General features: G+C 41.6%; 1 protein-coding gene across 6 annotated transcripts in view; it reads right to left on the reverse strand.

Annotated features, from left to right (window-relative positions):
* The window catches only part of LOC126531798 (uncharacterized), a 208,146-nt gene that overhangs the window by 24,578 nt on the left and 165,900 nt on the right, over positions 1-17,668 (reverse strand). For all 6 annotated transcript variants that reach the window (XM_055071482.1, XM_055071481.1, XM_055071480.1 and 3 more), the window contains 2 exons: positions 15,743-15,848; positions 10,700-10,870 (listed from right to left, as the gene is read on the reverse strand). In XM_055071482.1, the coding sequence (XP_054927457.1) occupies positions 10,700-10,870; positions 15,743-15,848 (277 nt within the window). The remainder of the gene's footprint in view (positions 1-10,699; positions 10,871-15,742; positions 15,849-17,668) is intronic.

Here is a 17,668-nt window from a genome sequence, read left to right on the forward strand (position 1 = left end):
AGTTGAAGAAAAATTTGTCCTGCGTTGGAAATCAAACCCAAAACCAATGCCTCTTTGGGGTAGTTGCTTTACCCTTTGAGCTAAGTAGGTAGTGAGTAGATCGCAGGGTGAGGCCAAATTAATTAACAACTGAAATCACAATGGCACTAAATATGGCCAATTCAGTTTTGCGGAAATCCATAAAGTGGAGGCAACTTCATAGACGAAAAAAATTACCACACACCTGACAGGAGCATATGAAGCTACGAAGGAATACCACTATATATTGCACAAGAGCACTGATAAATCTGACACTACATTAAATAAAGGTTGAAATCAACATATTTGTTTCAGTTCAGTCAGTGACCACATCAGTTGTATGAGCAGGTCACTCAAAAACAATGAAAAGAAGGTCAAGCTAAAGTATAGCCTATAGTGAAGTTAAGAGGAATTCGCTGTAGGACAAGTTAATTAAGTGTTATTAAAGAGCTGAGTGCAATAATAGAAGAACCATGCACAAGGAAAATGAACACAATAGTGACATTTAGTCAGCTGGGGCCCTCAATGGTTCCTAAATAGTGCTGGACATCTTCAATTTCCTGCAACCACTTTCTCATTGGCAGCAGGACCAAAACCTGTGGCTCAGGGCTTGCCAACATAATTCTATGGCCATAATGCCTGTTTCGAAACACAAGTTGTTGGCTGCTAGTAACCCTGTAGGAGCTGTTGCATGGCACTTTTGTGGGTGACATTGCCTCACACCATGTTCTGCGTGTCACATCGTGCAAGCCATCTAGCAAATCAAAAACAAAACATACAGAGAAACAAGAATGCAAGGAGGTTATTTCAAGAATACTTTGATGATGTTTGCTTCTGATAAACGCTCGACTGCAAACCACAGTGCCTTGTGACTGTGGTTTGCACAGTGACTAGGCACCCAGATGCCACAAATGCCGAGTGCTGGGTGAGGTTCATCATCATCATCATCAGCCTGGTTACGCCCTCTGCAGGGCAAAGGCCTCTCCCATACTTCTCCAACTACCCCGGTCATATACTAATTGTGGCCATGTTGTCCCTGCAAACTTCTTTATCTCATCCGCCCACCTAACTTTCTGCCGCCCTCTGCTACACATCCCTTCCCTTGGAATCCAGTCCGTAACCCTTAATGACCATCGGTTATCTTCCCTCCTCATTACATGTCCCGCCCATTCCTATTTCTTTTTCTTGATTTCAACTAAGATGTCATAAACTCGCGTTTGTTCCCTCACCCAATCTGCTATTTTCTTATCCCTTAAGTTACACCCATCATTCTTCTTTTCATAGCTCGTTACGTCGTCCTCAATTTGAGTAGAACCCTTTTCGTAAGCCTCCAGGTTTCTGCCCCGTGCGTAAGTACTGGTAAGACACAGCTGTTATGCACTCTTCTCTTCAGGGATAATGGCAACCTGCTGTTCATGATTTGAGAATGCCTGCCAAACGCACCCCAGCCAACTCTTATTCTTCTGATTATTTCAGTCTCATGATCCGGATCCGCGGTCACTACGTGTCCTAAGTAGATCGTTCTCTTACCACTTCCAGTGCCTCGCTACCTATCGTAAACTGCTCTTTTCTTCTGAGACTGTTAAACATTACTTTAATTTTCTGCAGATTCATCTTTAGACCCACCCTTCTGCTTTGCCTCTCCAGGTCAGTGATCATGCATTGCAATTGATCCCCTGAGTTACTAAGCAAGGCAATATCGTCAGCGAATCGCAAGTTACTAAGGTATTCTCCATTAACTCTTATCCCCAATTCTTCCCAATCCAGGTCTCTGAATACCTCCTGTAAACATGCTGTGAATAGCATTGGAGAGATCGTATCTCCTTGCCTGACGCCTTTCTTTATTGGGATTTTGTTGCTTTCTTTATGAATGACTACGCTAGCTCTGGAGCCGCCATGGATATCTTTCAGTATCTTTACATACGGCTCGTCTACACACTGATTCCATAATGCCTCCATGACTCCTGAGGTTTCGACTTAATCAAACGCTTTCTCGTAATCAATGAAAGCTATGTTTAAGGGTTGGTTATATTCCGCACATTTCTCTATCACCTGATATATGGTGTGAATATGGTCTATTGTTGAGTAGCCTTTACGGAATCCTGCCTGGTCCTTTGGTTGAGAGAAGTCTAAGGTGTTCCTGATTCTACTTGCGATTACCCTAGTAAATACTTTGTAGGCAACGGACAGTAAGCTGAGCGGTCTACAATTTTTTAAGTCTTTGGCGTCCCCTTTCTTATGGATTAGGATTATGTTAGCGTTCTTCCAAGATTCCTGTACGGTCGAGGTCATGAGGCATTGCATACACAAAGTGGCCAGTTTTTCTAGAATAATCTGCCCACCATCCTTCAAGAAATCTCCTGTTACTTGATCCTCCCCAGCTGCCTTTCCCCTTTGCATAGCTCCCAAGGCTTTCTTTACTTCGTCCGGCGTTACTTGTGGGATTTCAAATTCTTCTAGACTATTATCTCTTCCATTATCGTCGTAGGTGCCACTGGTACTGTACAAATCTTTATAGAACTCCTCAGCCACTTGAACTGTCTCATCCATATTAGTAATGATATTGCCGGCTTTGTCTCTTACATCTGATTCTTGCCTATTCCTAGTTTCTCCTTCACTGCTTTTAGGTTTCCTCCGTTCCTGAGAGCATGTTCAATTCTATCCATATTATACTTTCTTATGTCAGCTGTCTTACGCTTGGTGATTAACTTGGAAGGCTCTGCCAGTGTTATTGGCGGCACACAACCAACTCAAGTGAAAACATGGGGCAAATATTACAGTTAAGGAAAAGCATAAAATACACCATGGGCTCCATATATATATATATATATATGGAGCCCATGGTGTTTACATAGATGTGCACTATGAAAAGTCTCACAACAAAAATACACACCGTTATTTCGTAATATTAAAAGGTGAGTAGAGTTATTATATATATATATATATATATATATATATATATATATATATTATAACGAGAAGAAAGGGGGTTAACCGAGGGGCCCGATTTTTATTAGTCATATCTAAGAAGCCAACAAACATTGACACCAAGGACAACATAGGGGAAATTACTTGTGCTTAATAAATGAAATGAAGAAATGATATATTAATAGAAATTAAAGTGGATGAAAAAACAACTTGCCGCAGGTGGGAACCGAACCCACAACCTTTGCATACTTGTGCGAAGGTATATATATATATATATACATATACATATATATGGACGTGGACGTGGACGTGGAACGTTCCACGTCCGCCGCCAAGGTGTGTGAGTTGTGGCGCTGGTAAACACTCCCAGGGTCCTACTAGGACACATAAATACCCAAGATAGTGGATGGGAAAACAGCGCCGCGGTAGCTCAATTGGTAGAGCATCGCAGGCGAAATGCGAAGGTTGTGGGTTCGGTTCCCACCTGCGGCAAGCTGTTTTTTCATCCACTTTAATTTCCATAAATTTATCGTTTCTTTATTTCATCTATTAAGCACAAGTAATTTCCCCTATGTCGTCCAGGGTGTCCGTGTTTGTTGGCTTCTCATGATATGACTAATAAAAATCGGGACCCTCGGTTAACCCCCTCTCTCCTCGTTCATATATATATATGAATGAGTGAAGAAAAACCAGACAGACGCTGGTGCTTGGTATCTACAAATTATATTTTTAGCAGCGCTAGCTCAATCCGGCAGAAGCCCGATTTCAGCTCGCGCACCGTCAGCGTGCTGGCCTTGTCTTTTGTGACCGGACTATTGTGGCATGTAGTAGTGTGCCACACACACACACACACACACACACACACACACACACACACACACACACACACACACACACACACACACACACACACACACACACACACACACACACACACACACACACACACACACACACACACACACACACACACACACACACACACACACACACACACACACACACACACACACACACACACACACACACACACACGCACGCACACGCGCACGCACACACACACACACACACACACACACACACACACACACACACACACACACACACATATATATATATAACTGAAGTGAATGTACATCATGGCAGCACTAAATAGACAGAAGAGATGATCACGTCACCGTTTAATATTACCATAAAAAGGTGTGTATTGTGTGGGTCATTACATAGTGCATATCGATGTAAAGCACAGAACATTCACATGACTGCTTTAGGGAGCAGTGGAGCAAGCATCACAGGCTTTCCTGCCTTTCTACTGTCCTCCCTCTTTAAGAAAATAAATTAAGGTTGTTACAGATTGCTTCAAACAAACAACTTGTATTGTTCACCGTCTGCTTACAGAAATGGGTGCTCAGAAAGAACCAACCCAATAGGACTAGGCTGCCTTTTTTTTTACCTCGATGTCAAGGTAGACAAGAGTAGCGAACACAGCCTGGCATTGGCAATGCACAGCAGTGCATCTTACAGTAGCAAGCAGTCATCTGAATCTGTCTGGACGTTTACGCATTTGAGTAAATTTAGCCGCATTAATGTGCTTCGCAACTCATTAATACTTGTGAAAATGTGCCTTAGGCTCATCCCGCTTCTTCACATGCAAGACTATGGTGAGAGCAGTGGTAACATTGATGAGTACAGTGACAGTATTCACAAGTTAGTGAAAAGCCAACATTGCACACAGACTGCCAATGGTAGTACAACTTCGTGGTTGTGTCCATGTTTTAGTGCTATGTGGTTACGACTCATATATTCTTCCAACCAAGACATTCTATGACTGCACACAAACGTGAATGTGCTTAAAGGGTAGAGTATTATGTTTCATGGCACACATAAAACGCGACAACAAGTGTAGGCTGAGCAGTGTTCACTCTAGTTGATCACAAAGGCCCCGTAACGTGAGTACGATGCAGTGATTGCTGCTGAAAAGAAATTACCACTGCCAGTGGCTGTTTGATAGCTAAAGGAAAAAAATTTATTGTAAGAGAGGGAGAAAAAAAAAGGCAATATTAATTAATATTTCTGCCAATTGGTGTAAACTAAAGTATTCTTGCCATGCCCTGTTTTATCACAGGGCTGCTCAAAATTTCGTCTGGCTGCTCCGTAATTTCTTATGTTCAGTTATGAAGCTCAGAGTTGATCTGATGAATATGAGCCGGAGAATTAGAGTGAATACCCTAAAGTACCAACATTTGTATCTTTAGCCACATTTGGCTCAGCATATTCTTGCTTTATTTCCGCCTCCGAAGAAAATAACCCATCTTCAACTAACACAAAACAAGGAAGCGATATGGAGGCAGTAACTGTCAGCCAATCGTTAAGAAACACCGAAAAACGAAAAAAGAAGTGTGCTGTAAATGATTCAGTATCGGAACAAAGTGAGATAGCATACTTGTAAAAATCTGCTTTGCAGGCAAACCTTCAAGAAAATACAGTAGAGAGAAAGTAGGCATTAACAGAATAAGAGAAAGAAAGCCTTATCTGTGTTTTTTTTTTTTATGTCGCTACTCTATAGCTTTCACAATACTGGCAGCCACATGTGAAACATATGAGTGATGCATCATGTTCCCCATTATGGATCTTCAACATTACAAAAGCAAGAAAAATTAGCAAATTCTTGTCGTATTTCACACAGCAAACAATCTAATGCTCTGAGTTAACTATGAAGACAGCAAAAGTTAGAAAAACTGGTGTCTGCTACAAAACCAGTGCTCAATGAACTGCGGTTCAATAATGGCATACAGATGCGATAGTTGTCACTGACACCAGTTTCTCGTACAAACGTAAAGGTGGCAACTGATACTACAGTCTGCTATACTAACACCTTTGATCTGCCTGCAGCTTACAAATCCAGATTTTGGAAAGAGATAGTTTGTTGATAATCATTGCAGTTTGGGCAAGGAAGAGTGCATGAGCTAACAGTACACCTCAAAATGTGTTGAATGTGTGCATTGTGCAAGTTCAAAGTGTGCAGAAAGTTATATGTGCCCAAGGCTGAGTACATACACTCAGTGAAGAAATGTGTGATCCAAGAAAATTTAGACCTTACCTTTTATGCAACAACATCTCAGAAATGCATGCGGAGTCAAAAAATGCAATATTCATTAATTTGGAGATGAAGACAACCAACAATAATGAAAATTAAGTTGGAAACTGAACAGGCTTTCCGTGCAACTATCAAAGGCTTTCATGTACCCCTGTGAGATATATGGTCCCATGACATGACAGAATACATTGTAAACTAAACAATGCACAGAATCCCTGAAAGCTGCAAGTTAGAAAGATCAGCATAACTTAGTCAACAATAACAGAAATGCAACTACAAATGGTGGGAGTTACTTTAAGATTTTCTTTAGCCCTTCATGTTTCTGAAATATTAGGATCAGCATGTAGAAGAGAGCTTTGCAAAAGATAAAGAAAGGAGGGTGTTGTTTATAATGTGAACACGAATAGTTTCTGCAGGCATGCCTATAAAGAGGCCCTGAAACACTTCTTTAGCTAATCGTAGAATGGCCTCACTATTAAAGGACCTTATCTCACGAATCACATGCCGCAATAATTTTTCACATCATTCAACTATAAGTGCAGTTATCGCACCAATACCCGGCTTGCTCTCTTTTCGTTTCCACAAGCACGCTGGAAACTATGCAGTGGAGAAGCCAAGCGTGCAAAGCTCAGACTAAAAGCTGAGTGTCGCGGCAGCAAAATGGCTTGCCGCGACACCACATGGCATCGGTGGTAGACTATGTTACACAGCATGCCATCGTCATCTCAGAGGTCATGTGCACTTGACGCAGCTATGCACAGTGCAGAGATGAAATGATATTTCTGTCGTTTTGGCATCCCAGAAATATATATTTCTCATTTATTTAGCTCATAATTCGCAATTATGTGTCACTGAGAACGCTCTCACGATACGAAATCTATCAATAGCGTTGGTGGGCCAGCTGCTCTCGATAATGCTGCGTGGCGGCATTGCAGATGCGAGTGCAAGCAATATTTTGCTGTTTTTGACACGATGTGGTAAATTCCCTGCTGCATGCAGTGCAGTGACATTTCGCTCACATGTTCACAGCAGACTTTACGACAGATCGACAACGTTTTCTTACTATGTTCAAAAAGTGTTTCAGGTCCCCTTTAAATGCAGTCAAGATATGGCCCTCATTGCATCGAAGCAGGTGTTTGCTTGTCGGATAAATAATTGACTGTTCCTAACCTTTCAGCCATTTTCGGAATTTCATTTAGGTGATAAGGTGTTCAAGGCTGTAAATAGCCTTAGAAGTTGCTCATATTGTACCACTTCCACAGAAGTCAAAATGAACTTGTACGAATGCGTGCACATAGGTCCAAGCCAATGCAGAAAAAAAACGCTGTTACATGATGCACCACAGTGCAGAACTCCTTTGCATTTTCTCTTTATATCTCCCCATTGGCAAAATTCTTGACGGCCTACAAGACATGGGCGTACAGTCAATCTTTGTCGCAGGATTGTGTTGATCAGAATGCCATCTAAATTCCCCAGCCATTAAAAAATCGTTAAATGACTTTGAGGTAAAAGAAAATGTACACTAAGGCTAAGGTATGAGATCTCCTAGAAAGATGAAAGAGCAGGAACTATGTTGAGGCAAAGAAAAGCACCTTGTTCTCTGTCACATGAATGTTTCAACTAGCAAGATTCAAAGACAATCTATCTCAGTAATGCCCATCAGCAGTATGGAAGCTACAGCCTTAGCCAATAGTGAATTTGAACGACTGTCGTAGCGCATAGATGTATGGTTTATCTCTGGTTGTCACCTGCTCAGTGCTTTCACCTGACACAATTGCAAATGCATCAAACAAAAAGATTAAAGTCAAACTTCATTAATGGCGGAGTCGAATTCAACAAAAATATGCCTGTTATATGCAATATTCGTAATAATCGCATGTTCTTTTCCCCATTAATATTGGATAAAAAATGTGTAGATTTACTTCATTATACTTCATTACTTATTATACTAAATAATTTGTTATATCTGAGTGCGCAAAACTTTATTACACAGGATGAATCTCTGGCCTAGGGAGAGAGAGGGGGAATGAGGGTAGGTTAAGTAAAAATTAAATAGTTAGATATAAATAAAAACAAACAAAAGTACTCGAGTAGCGGCCTTGAATTTTCGCTTCGCACACAGAGTGCCACAATGACAATAATGTGTACCAGACGTAAGTCTGAGCGGCTAGCCTAATCCTGTCATCCAGACTATGAATGACGGGCCCTCGGTGCTCTTTCTTGTCACTTGTGTTATTGAGGTTTGTCTGCAATCGCTATGGTATCAGTGCTATACTATTATATAAAAGCTGTAATAATATGTAAGAATAAGTGCATTACATTCATATGATGCATAAGTGACTGTTAGCAGGCAGAAGAATTTACATAGTTGAATGTCCTGTTTGTGCATGCATCCCAATACACTTGGACACGTCTCACATTCGAACTTCCATTTTATAGATGAAGACTGACCAGATGCTGTACTCAACATGAGAAGGGTCAAAGGGAGAGACAAGGCAGAGTGAAAGCATGCTAAAAACAAACAGGAGGCCTTAAAGTTGAAGCACTGTCTGTGCAATGCATAAATATATTTCCCAGTGTCAGTAGGCAGGTCATGACCAAAAGATGATTTTCATGAATCTGTGTTTCAGAGTGGAAGAACACACTGATGCCACTTCATTACACTATGTAGCTTTGGCACTACTGAAGGGAACTACTGAGATAGAATGCACGTCAAAAGAGGTCGCAATTCAAGAAATGTGCAGTGGTGAAAAAAGTTGGGAGAAAAAGTGGTTTATACCGTTACGCTGCCGACTGCAAGAGCGAAAGAGAGAAAGACAAAAAGTGACAAGGGAAAAGAGAACGAGAAAGATGGGTGCAAGAAAGCAGTTTTGCGCTGCAGTGCTGCTTAAACAAAAAATCGAAGATGCGCTGGCCACAATTCACAAAGCACATACAGAAGCAGTGCTTATGTGTACAAGTGATTTGCTTTACTTAGAGGGTTTTCAAAGATTGACTATCCATCTTTCTGTTTTCAGTTTTTACAAAGCATGATGGGTTCTTGCTTATTAAGCTGTGTTGCAATATTACCAGCGAAGAAATTGATACTTTGATTAAATGGTGTTTGACCATTTATAACTTCCATGACTACATACTGTATTTGTGCTTTAGATGTCCTCTGGTATCACAGGAGCAAATGAAAACTCATCACAACTCACATACCTTGCAATAGTCTACAGAAAGGACCATTTGAGGCTGGAATTGAAAACGTACACCTGGCCACTTTATTCAGAGGAGTCGCAGAGCAAATACCGGGTGCAATAGTAAATTAAATGCTGGAATAGTTGAGGTCGCAAAGGATTTACTGAAGTTAATATTTTGAATGTCTTTATAGATCTTTGTTCCTTTGGAAATAAGCACTTTTTTTTCACTAGCCAAGCTCTCCATGTCCTTCAAATAAACATTTTCACTACAGAGTAAACAGGACGATGTAAATCGTACATTTCAATAATTGCCTTATAAACAAAGTCACCTCAAGATCTTTACTGCATTTAAGTCATGGCTATAGTCTAAGTATCATCAGTTGGCATCATCAGTATAAGAAAAATGAAATGGCTATTTAAGCAACACATATGTTAAGTGGCAACGTGATTTTGTTCTAGTCTTATGTTACCAAGTAACATAAAGCATCACTAGAGAACGAACTAATATATGGGACACAGTCAAGATAAGCCACAAACATTCCTTTAAAAATGCATACAGATCAGATATTTTGGTGGTTAGAAACCACTGTTGAGAAACAGGTTCAGCGTGAGTTTCATATTTTTGATGACTCAGCATTGCCTTGTGCAACTTCTGTACATCGTGCTTTTGATGATGTCATTTAATATAGTGGAAGCAACAGCTCCTAGTCATGGTGACAGCTCAAGTTACGTCCAACGAACAAACAGTACAGTTTTAATTGTTTAAAAATATCATGGGCAGTTTCGAATGCGTGCTCCTTTCAATGACATTCATTAAAATAGGCACTTTTTAATTTTATAAGGGATCATTGAAGACATAATAAAAAGCACTTATGCAAAGACTTCACCTCAGTAATTCTTGCAAAGTTTAATTCTTCATTTCTGTTTTTCTGCTGGTATTAGTGACACTGTTCCTGAAAAGCTATTGTTACACCAGGAAAAATGATTTTGCAGACTCATATCCTTATGCAAAAAATACCCGACAACACTGTGCTATTAAATACGAAGTACTCCTGCAATTTTATTGGTCTGTGTCAGGACGCAGAAGCTGTACCAAACTTAAGTATACATTAGTAGCTCCACATTATTAAATCCTAAATTAAGACTGCATGGAAAAAATCTACACAAATGTATCTTTCAATCTCAGTGATAAACTTTAATCAACAATTCTGTGTGTGGCACATTAGACTGAGCTAGCAAGCTTGTTGGGAAGAGTGCAACAAATGTATGTTTAGCAATCCTACCAGTGCACACGCTGCTTTTTTTTTCTGCATGAAAACCTTCGGCTTTGTGTAGATCAATGCTTTCTTCATGCAAAAAAAGAAATAGGTTGGCCAAGCTGCGGTGGCAGTGTGCATTTAAGCCAGCCATATTTAAATGCATGCAAGGCACAAAGCAAATTGGAAATTTCAGTATTGCGCTTCAGGACACTTACTTCCAAGTGGCACCGACTTTGCACGGTCGGTGGAGATGCTACGGCTACTACTGCGGCTGTGCGTGTCAGCATCTGACCGAGCTTCCATAGACTTGGAGCGATTCTTCTTGAAGCTGAGCCGTTTCCGTATTTTACCCAGTAATGTCCGTTTCTTTGGTTTTTCTGGGCCACCTGCATTGTTGAAAACAGTGAAACTAAAGAATCATGCGGCAAGGTTCTATGCATTAGAACGAATGTGTCGGATATCTGCATCAGACTAGAGCATTACTTTGTGTTCTAGACAGCTCTGAGCACAGTGTTGTTTTCAATGAGAAAAGTGGGGTGGGTAGGGAAAGGGAATCTCTTCGCAGTAACTAAATCTGTAGGAACTTTAAAGTACCCATGCTGTAAATTTACGGGAACATCAAAGAGCCAAATGCTGTGAATAGCTTCTTGTAACCTAAGCACTTCTTAAGACTTGCAGTTAGATTGTAGCTGTCAAACTTTAGGCACGCTGTAAGGTGCGCTGTGTTGAAACACAATACACTTTACAAGGAAAATGCATACATATAGTATTGTCAAAAGCTTTGCTCATCATGTTTTTTTTTTCTGTTTCAAGAGAGTGTACATACCTAAAGGTCAATAGTACCAAAACAGAATGTACTGATTTCAGAGATTTTAAAAACAAGCTATTGAGATTGCCAAAGCAAATTTAGCAGAACATTGGTAATTTCCTACAATGTACCTAATTATCGATCAGCTTTCTAACATCACCCACACATCCTCCTTTATCATGCTGACAACCCCACCCCCTTCCACCTTATTTTATTAAAAAGGGCCCTGAACCACCCCTTGGGCTTGGTGAAAAAACACGCGGAAGCAAAGTACGTAAACTATTTACACGGTGTATTTATAAGAGGTAGCAAGCACTGGACAACATGGAAGCCAGCCAACATCAAGCAAGGCACGCCGTCATCCTCAGATCAGCCAGAAGCCGCTTATGGGTACGTCCCAATAAATCCAAGCGCCCACATAATTTTTTTAGAATAGGATGTAGCAATACGCTGCTGTGAACATCTCCGCCAAATTTTGCAGTCGGGCATGACGCGTGGATCTCGAACACGGAGCGTGAAGTCACTTTTCTGTCAAACACTTTTTTTTCAATAGAAGCCTGCTCCTCACTCTTTTCTGGACGCTCTATTTCGTAATATAGCAGATTCCCATGAGTGATGTCAGCTATTGGGCTATAGCTGACATCAATCAAAAAGGGTATTTGGATCAGCGCGCTTCTTCTTACTGTTACTGTGTGTATTTACTGACAAAGTTCAATAAACAGGATGAAGTATGCAAAAGTGTTCTTTCAAATTTCTATAGTAATTACGTACTTCCAGAAGAAGCCAACTATCATCTGCTCACGCTCGACCGTAGCCGCCTGCGTAGGAATTAAACTTTGGCTGCCCTGCTTATCATTGTCGCAGCCAATGGGTCTCACTAATTTAGACTAGTTTTGAATGCTCAACTACCCTCGAACCATGCGAAACTTCAGGTCAGACCACATGCACGCTTGCCAGCGCAGCCTAACTCCTGGCTGCTCCCATGGCCAGGACAAATTGGCAGACTAATTGATAGCACTTCAAGATGCGGAAGTTGGATGTGGCTACTATCCGGTCAGCACGATGTAGCACAGCCAGATAGGAGCATATGAGCGTGAGCACTCACTCTGACCCTGTTGTGCCCAAAGCAACCGGTGCAGTGCATGCAGCTGCACTCTGCTACTTAGCGTAGATACCACGGCTGCCGAAGGGTGCCACAACGAGTCCACTGGCTGGGTGCACTGCGGCTCGCTGAGGACAATTGTGCCTGGTGCGTCATAGGTGCCGAAATCGGAAATAGTGGTGTCTACGTGAACATCCAAAATTAAATTAGGATTGCGCGCCATGGTGGCGTTCAGTAGGCGGAGCGTTGTGGGCACATCCCACTCCACCTTAGTCTTTGCAGTGCAAATCACTGAAGAAGGAGCGGAAACACTGTGAATGTTATGTTTGATTGCCAGTAACTCCACTTCTACTGAATGCATTGAAGAACTTTTTGCGACAAAGTATTTCTGAAATAGTCTAATTTAACTTCAAACGCATTTTTTGACTCCGATAAGAAGTCGTTCAGGGCCCCTTTAAGGTAGTGCTAATGGTTCTATAAAAAAATATTCATCACTTTGAGTGGACGTTTGAAGCATGTGCTTTGAAGCAGGCATTTTCTGCTGCATCTAGTCAAAAATAAAGCGTTTTGCTGTAAAGCAACAACAACGTTCATGCATTATGCAGTGGAGAATAAAGTAATAGTTCAGTAGCAGTACGAACCGTACTAACTGCAATGATTTTCCTTAGATTCATCAACTTGCATTTATGTCATGACATGTTCCATCCTATTCTGCCGGCCCGAGTGACCAACTTTGCACATGCTTTGTTTTCAGTCTTCCCCACAGGTTGGTGGAACCCTCCATGAAGAGTGCATTCAACTAGGGTTTGTGTGCTGTTGCGATATACTGAAGTGTAGACACAGGAACTGGAACCTTTCAAACGGTGTTATGATAATGCTGAAATCTTGTGACTCGGGTGCAAGTGGCATCCACCAGTAACTGACATTAGCATCCAGCTTCGTCAACAGTCTTACGTCAGCCAGCTTGGCCAAGTTCTCTTTGACTGTCGACACGATCACTCACTCGCAAATCACTTGCTGGTTGAGTTGTGCGCAGTCAATGCAGATCCTTATCTTGTCGTTTTGTTTCTTCACAATGACCATTGATGCACACCATGGTGTTGCATGTTCAACTTGCTGAATCACCCGAAGCGTTTTTCTTCCATTCAGTCTCCTCTTTTGTTTTACCGGAACCCGTCAAAGCACGGCAACTGCATATAGCGTGGCATTTGGTTACAGCATCACTTTGTATTTGTTCTCTTCTCTTCTGGCCCACTGAACAGTATGCGGAACTAGGGTCTCTCTCTAGGCATTCTTAGCAGTGTTTGGCTGCTTGCTCCAGCTTCAACTGCCTACAGCTGTGCGAGGACACTAAGAGAGTATGACTTGTCATCGCAGAAGTGCTGTTTGCAGCCCTTGTACGACAAACATGCATTGATTTGTTAAGCTTCCTTGCCAAGTGATTGTGACGTCAAACATTCCCTTCGTCTTGATGAGAGTTCTTCCAGGGCCAAAGAGTTTTTTGTCAACAGGAACCAACTCACCCATACTGCTTTTCGCATACTTCAAGGCAGGAATGACCATGACATCTGCCCCTGCGTCGCCTTTGAAATGGACCGAGCGCCCGTTCACGAGTGCAACAATGTACAAGTAAAACTCTTCCTTTGGCTAGTTGGTTCATGCTTGAAGTAGTAAAGGCAAGGCGCAGAAGACCAGGACTCAAGAAGAAGAACACAAACGACAGGACCGGCGCCTCCTGTCATTTGTGTTCTTCTTGAGTCCTGGTCTTCTGCACCTTGCCTTTACTACTTCAAGCAACAATGTACCATGTCTCCTGGTTGTCACTTTCTGAGAGTTCACCTAGGAAGCCTCTTCTGTGTGTGCTCTGCTCTTCCACATGCTCGTAAACACTCTAAAGCACTGGGTTCCGCTGGTTTGTCATCCTGCAGGCACGCCGTCGCATAGTGTCCTTTCTTTCCGCAGTTCTTACATTGTTTGCCGGTCGCGGGGTACTGGATTCTTGACATGCGTCTGAGTTCTGCCACATCATTTGCACATGTTTTGCATGGTTCGCTTTCCTAATGGTAGCTTGCTCAACTCCTGCGGTACATATCCATAGTCATTTCGTCCCTTCTGGTGCCATAGTTCGTCCAACGTTGCATTTTCTGTTGCCTCACATAGTTTACTCTGCTGTTTTTAATGATTTCGGAGTTTCGTGCTACCTTCACCTTCACAGCTGTCTCTAGCATGAGCTTCGGGTCTAGTTGCAGTTTTTCACTCAAACTGATGATGACATGGTGGCGAATGAGCTCTTGCTTCAGTTTGCCGAAATGCATGGTGCATAAGTGTGCGCAAATGCTGAGAAACACGTCATGTGGCAACTGGACTACTCTTTCGCACTTGTTTCTGGACTGGCTGCGCCATCTAGTGGCATTGCTGAGAAGTCTCCACGTGGCCTCCGAGATGAGAAGCATGGCACATTGGTGCCTGCGAATGCTGAGAATTATTTGCTTGCTTGCTGCACACTCAGTGGCACATACCTACTCAGTGACCCAAGTAGGCGAGAGGTAAATGCATAAAGTACCCAAAAAATGCTAACGCATTAAAACAACAAACAGAGACGCGTTTGGCAGTACATTGTTTACTTTGTTCTCTGCACTTTTTTTCAGCAAAGGAAACAAAAAGCATGAATGGTAGTGCGCACGGGCATGCTTTGCAAGTAGTGTGATGCTTTTCCTTATCAAGCAAGCCCTTGCTGATGTACATGGTAATTTGCATTTAGAAAACTTCTGTCTTCATTCACCTTTCCAGGGGAAAATGTTCTTCCAATGTCACAACTACTGTTCTTCATTCGCAATATAGAGCAACATCAGCACTGCGTTCACTTCGTGGTGCTGCCGAATGGTGCTTCGTGGTGCTGCCGTGGTGCTGCCGTGGTGCTGCCGTGGTGCTGCATGTATCTATACGTGTGGTAAATGTGATGCATGTCGCAAGGCGGGCAGTACCTGTATTTTAGCACCTGTATTTATTATTACAACTTATGAAACAGCAAAACTTGGAGAAGAAATCTTGGTTAACCCATTTTCATAAATCTTGCTTGGGATGAAAAATTCTGGAATTATCTGGTTTTACTCAAAAACTAAGAATCCTAAATGCTTGCTCAGAACAAAAGTTAAGGAATCACAGAATGGAAAGAGAACCTCTTATCAATTTAACCCGCACAAAATGAGTATTGCACTTGCACTCATAACTATAAACAGCGAAGAGTCCTTGATTATCATGGCATGTTCAAAAGTAACCGGCTTCACATTCTTTGCGTGTTGAAGAAAAATTTGAAGGGAAAAGTTTATGATGAAAAGCTAACTTTACCTTCTCCTTCTGCTTCGCTGCACGATGAAGAGACGCTCCTATCACCAGAGTGCTGGTTCTGATTTCGCAGACTGCTTGGTGAGATGGAGAGAGATGCGTCGTCCACCTGCATCCACAGGACAATCAAGAATTGGGATGTTCGGAGCTACAGTAAGACATAAAGCACTCATTGCACCTAAGCACCTCATGAAACAGGGCTCGAGAAGCAGCAACAAGCACCTAAGGCAACTAAAAAAAATATGATGGCCTAAACTATTGCAGGAATAAAGCTGGTTCTGCAATTACTAACAAGCCAACGGGTCAGAAATATTACTGGGACACCAACTACAAATTATATTTAGTTTAGAATGATAAAGCATTCTTTAAGAACTGTATTTTTTAACTTTATGGTAAAAGGTTGATTAATAAAGGGAAAATCAGACATCCACCCAGTTCGACTCCCGGAACAGGACGTTTTTCTTCAACTGCGAAGCTTTTTCTTTCAAGGAACCTATATGTGTTTCCATTGTGGCAATTGCTACGGTTGGGTGGATGTCTGGTTTTCCCTTTATTAATTACTTCTTTCCACCTAGCGGATTTCTGCAGAACTATTACATCAAACTCTTGCCTTTGCTTCGAGATGTTGACGAATTCGGCTTCGCCCTGCCATCTGCTCGCTGCCTGGTTAGCTCAGATGGTAGAGCGACTGCCCCAGAAAGGCGGTGACCACGGGTTTGAGTGCCGGACCAGGATGAATTTTTCTTCAACTGCGAGGCTTTTCTTTCAAGGAACCCATAGGGGTTTCCCTTGTAGTAATTACTATGATTGGGTAAATGTCTCATTTTCCCTTTATTAATTAATTACTTCTCTCCACCTTGCAGGTTTCCGAAAAACTATTACGTCAAAAGGTTGATTACTAGAAAAATTAATCAAGGCCAGACTTCCAGTTTTGCTGAGCCCCCACACCACAGTACATCTGTGTCATATGTCACAAATTTTGAAGTACTTTTTAGTAGTTTGGCCATTCTGGTGAAATAAAAATTTTTGAAACTTGCTAAGTTCTATAGTATTTGCCTCTGCTAGAGTACAATGCAGTCCATCTTGTGGTCCAAAAAGTTTACTGGGCTCGAGCAGACACCATCAAAATCTATGACACCATGACAGGCTGGTGCGAGAATTTCACAAGGCGAGACCACCACCTGTCTTTCGTTTTTGCATTTCTTTCTGGCTTACTAAGCCCCCTTTATTAGTAAGAGTGACTTTTTTTATATTCAATTAGGATAATTTACTAATAAAGCTTCTCCTTTGTTCGTTTGAGTATGTCCATCCTACTTCATACCCATCGTCCTGCTGTTACAAGCGATATCTAAGCAAAGGATTGCTTAATGAAGTTGCGAGATTCGTTTGAAATGAGCAAAGGTGTAAGGTTGCAATGCAGAGCTGAAATGAACCAAGAGCTTTTCCGGATTATAGCATCCTTAGGTATTGAGTACAAAAAGCTATCAAGTGTAAGAAATGATTATTTAAGCACGTTTTGTGGTATTTAAGCCCTTTCCAGTGTTAATTCTACCAGGAGTGATCAGTAGGGCACCTTTAATTGGCCTTTGCGCAAATAGTTCGAAGAGTCACATTGCCTACTAATCTTTGAAGGTGCATATTAATGCACATGACAGGAGGAAATACCGCTTGCAATGGTTTCAGATCAAACTAAATTTACACAATATATTACATCTAGTTTCAGCAGTACGACCTACTGTCGGTGTGGTAAAGGCATTGACAGTGGGTCCTATTTGAAATAAAGTTTGTCTTCTTGAGATTAAAGTTGTAACAGCTAAAATATCTAAAAAAGAAAAAAAGCAAGCAATACAAGCAATTTGCTGTGTTTCTTGTATGCATACTATCCAGTTAAAGTTAAAACATGACATACACACATGCACATATGAGCAA

Source organism: Dermacentor andersoni, chromosome 5 (assembly GCF_023375885.2).
Source record: "Dermacentor andersoni chromosome 5, qqDerAnde1_hic_scaffold, whole genome shotgun sequence".
NCBI lineage: Eukaryota > Metazoa > Arthropoda > Arachnida > Ixodida > Ixodidae > Dermacentor > Dermacentor andersoni.